At 34.5% G+C, this 3,610-nt stretch overlaps 1 protein-coding gene across 4 annotated transcripts in view; it reads left to right on the forward strand.

Annotated features, from left to right (window-relative positions):
* The window catches only part of LOC106872337 (uncharacterized), a 127,918-nt gene that overhangs the window by 112,361 nt on the left and 11,947 nt on the right, over positions 1-3,610 (forward strand). For all 4 annotated transcript variants that reach the window (XM_014919283.1, XM_014919284.1, XM_014919285.1 and 1 more), the window contains one exon: positions 3,261-3,383. In XM_014919283.1, coding sequence (XP_014774769.1) covers positions 3,261-3,383 — 123 coding nt within the window. The remainder of the gene's footprint in view (positions 1-3,260; positions 3,384-3,610) is intronic.

The raw sequence follows: 3,610 nt of genomic DNA on the forward strand, positions 1-3,610 counted from the left end.
GAGGAGGAGGAGGAGGAGGAAGGGGCACCTGATGAGAAGGTTTAGCTCCAAACCAGCTTTGATATAGCCTCAAAGCATACGAATCTGACAGAGCCATCCCATTTTATTTTATAAAGAATATATTGACAACATTACCCAATGTATCCACCCCGTTTTTAAAGACAATCTTTGATTTGAAAGAAGACTGGCTACTGCTTCTAGTAGGTCGAGCGACCCAATAGATGTTCTATTTGTTTTGTTTCTTTAGATTGGACGAACCTAATGTCCAAAAGATAAAATATTTCAATTATAAAACAGATATTGATATGGAAACCGCTGAACAATGCCATTGATATTAACCAACGAAAAATATGACAATAGTCATTTCTTGCTCAGATTAGAATTCTGACTCTGACTACCCGGTGAAAAGTAAAAGCGCAAACATCCACACAATGGAAAAGATTAGATTAAAATATAAATTAGAATGGAGAAGCGAGATACCTCATTCTTGTGAAAGATATTTCCCTTCAGCAAGGGATAGCACACTTTTATCCTTTTATATATAGTTAGAGGGAAAGAGAAAAAAAGCTGGTACCTGGAATATTGTATGATGCATTATTCCAGTAACAAATGCAATACATCAATGATCAGTTATGGGATATGATGATGATTTATATTGATTATTTTTAAGTATAAATAGAACCTCCTATTACCAATAGATAACACACAAAATATGAGGGAACATGCATCACTTTTAGCAGCTTGAAATTTCCAATTTTTCTGAGATTCTCCTATAGATATATAAACATGAACATTTAAATATTTGCACCAATAGCCCATTGTGTGAAGATTCCCCTTTTATAAACGAAGTCACGACTATTCTCTCTCCATTTTCAAGAATATTTCATTTGTTATGCTTGCCTTTGATACAATAGTTTAGAGTTTATCCATCAATTCGTCGTTATTTTCAAACATGTCAACACATTCCGTACAACAATTTTTCATTAACAGTTTGTTATTCTATCTTGCTGACAACAATATATTGTTCTTATAAGAACATGTTCACTGAATTGACCTGCAAAAAAAAACATTCATAAAATGTTTTCTTTCTGCTCATTTTCTTATGATCTATGGAGCATTTTTCTTTTAGATTTCTTTTGAGACAGAATTATCCGAAGAAGCTTTGATTTCAGGATTTCTTTTACTTTTTTTTCTCTCTAAAATAAGGTAGTTTAAGGAATTTGTTTGGATTGTATGAAATATAACGTGGGTATCCTTAAATGAGTAAACCTTTCAAGATGTAAACTCTTTTTCTAAATATTAAGAATGAACGGAAGCAACGAGCTGGCAGGTTTGTTAGTACGCTGGGCAAAATACTTTGCGGCATTTCGTTTGTCTTCACGTTCTAAGTTCAAATTCCACTGAGATTGACTTTACCTTTCATCCTTTCAGGGTTGATAAAGTAAGTACCAACTGAATACTAAGGACGAACTTAATCAACTTGCACTCTCCCACGAAATCGCAAACCCTGTGCCAAAATCTGACATCAATATTAAAAATGAACGAGACAATTACGTCTCCCTAGTTAGGTTTCATCTGCTAAAATTTATAAACTCCTTATAATTCATTCGATTTTGCAGTTAGGTTGTTCACTCTCACAGTTTATCTAAAGATAGTTATTTTAGCAGTTTTTGTTATAGATACAATTAATTCTCTCAAATCAAGTATGGAAATTTCCCAACCTATATCACGTGGGGTTTATCGGAACCCCTCCGTGATCGTACAGTTAGAAATAACAGTTAAATCACCTCCAGATATATCCTAATATAGGGGTTCTTAAACGTTGTGACGTCGCGGCATACATTGGTAAATCGTAAGGGATATCAGGTATACTGCTAAATAAAATAAAATAATTTGATAATCCATTCTTTTATTTGTTTCGGTCATGTTGGCCATGCTGGAGCATTATCTTAAAGGGTTTTAGTTGAACAAATCGACCACAGGACTTTTTTTTGTAAGCCTAGTACTTATTCTAAAGATAGTACTTATAAATAGAACCTCCTATTACCAATAGATAACACAGAAAATATGAGAGAACATGCATCACTTTTAGCAGCTTGAAATTTCCAATTTTTCTGAGATTCTCCTATAGATATATAAATATGAACATTTAAATATTTGCACCAATAGCCCATTGGGGACGTAAACACACCAACATCGGTTGTCAGGTGATGGTGGGAAGACAAACACAGGCGCAAAGACACACACATAACTCCACATACACACACGCGGGCGCGTGTGTGTAAACAACGGGCTTCTTTCAGTTTCCGTCTATCAAATCCACTCACAAAACTTTGGTCGGCTCGAGGCTATAGTAGAAGACACCTGCCCAGGGTACACGTAATGAGACCGAACCCGGAACCATGTAGTTGGGAAGCAAGCTTCTTACCACACAGCCACGCCTGCGCCATATTTATGCCTTATTCATAACTTTCTGTACACAAGTAAGGTGGATAAAACAAAATAAACAATAGTTTTCTGTCTATTTTTTAAATGTTACACTTTAGTACACATTGTTATATTAATGTTCTTTATGTTTTATCTATTCATGCTGAATTTTCAATATGAAGAGTACCAAAGGACGCATTAAGTAATTTAATCTTAGAAACCCTATGGCAAAAAGACAGAACAGCCACGGTTAGAATACCTTAGGCCATAGACCAACTCGATCATGGGAACACTGGACCAACATCACCACGTTAGTCTTTTATATAGTGGATAATCCTTAGCCTATAAGTTCACCTGTATTGCCAGATGTCATTTAAAGATACGATATGTCACAATATACCTCAACAACTGTTGCATAATTCAGATTTCTCACAACCAGGAAAAATTTACTTATCTATTTATTTACTTATTTACTTATGTATGTATTTCCTACATTATAATCTGTTCTGTAAGATTACAAAATATATGATAACACGGTTCATATGACTGAAAAAATAAGTTATCTTAGAGAAAACAGAAATATGTGATAGAGTAACTCAATACAACAGTGTCACTATTATTTTCAGAACGTATATTAGCTTTTCAGTTTACTAGAATATCTTATTTTAATTAAGACTCCCACAGTTTAATTTATGCAGACGTCATTATTATAAGATTTGAGGAACATTCAATGAAAATTATTTGCAATTTTAGAATTTCTATTCAAGCATTTTACGTTCAAAATCTGTTTAATATGCATTTGCAAGACTAAATAAAAATGCTTTTCATTTCAGGTCTAATGCAAATACAGCAACACATATTAAGACAGCCAGTAAAGAATTTAAAGCAAGGGGAAGCAACTTGTGGTATAACACCTGGTCAGGAGCAGGCTATAACTACTCTTTCGCGATTTGAAGGTAATTCGAATTGTAATAGCAGTTATCTGAGCAAGAGAGAGAGAGGGGAGAGAGAGAGAGAGAGGGAGAGAGAGAGAGAGAGAGAGAGAGAGACAGACAGACAGAGAGGGGGGAGAGATAGGAAAAAAGACAAAAATGTGTATGTGTGTGTTTATGTGTGCGTGTGTGTGTGTGCGTGTGTGTGTGACAGTATTAGATAATAAAAAAAAACGGAGTGAGAAAGAATA

The sequence above is a fragment of the Octopus bimaculoides genome, chromosome 4, assembly GCF_001194135.2.
Source record: "Octopus bimaculoides isolate UCB-OBI-ISO-001 chromosome 4, ASM119413v2, whole genome shotgun sequence".
Taxonomy (NCBI): Eukaryota; Metazoa; Mollusca; class Cephalopoda; order Octopoda; family Octopodidae; genus Octopus; species Octopus bimaculoides.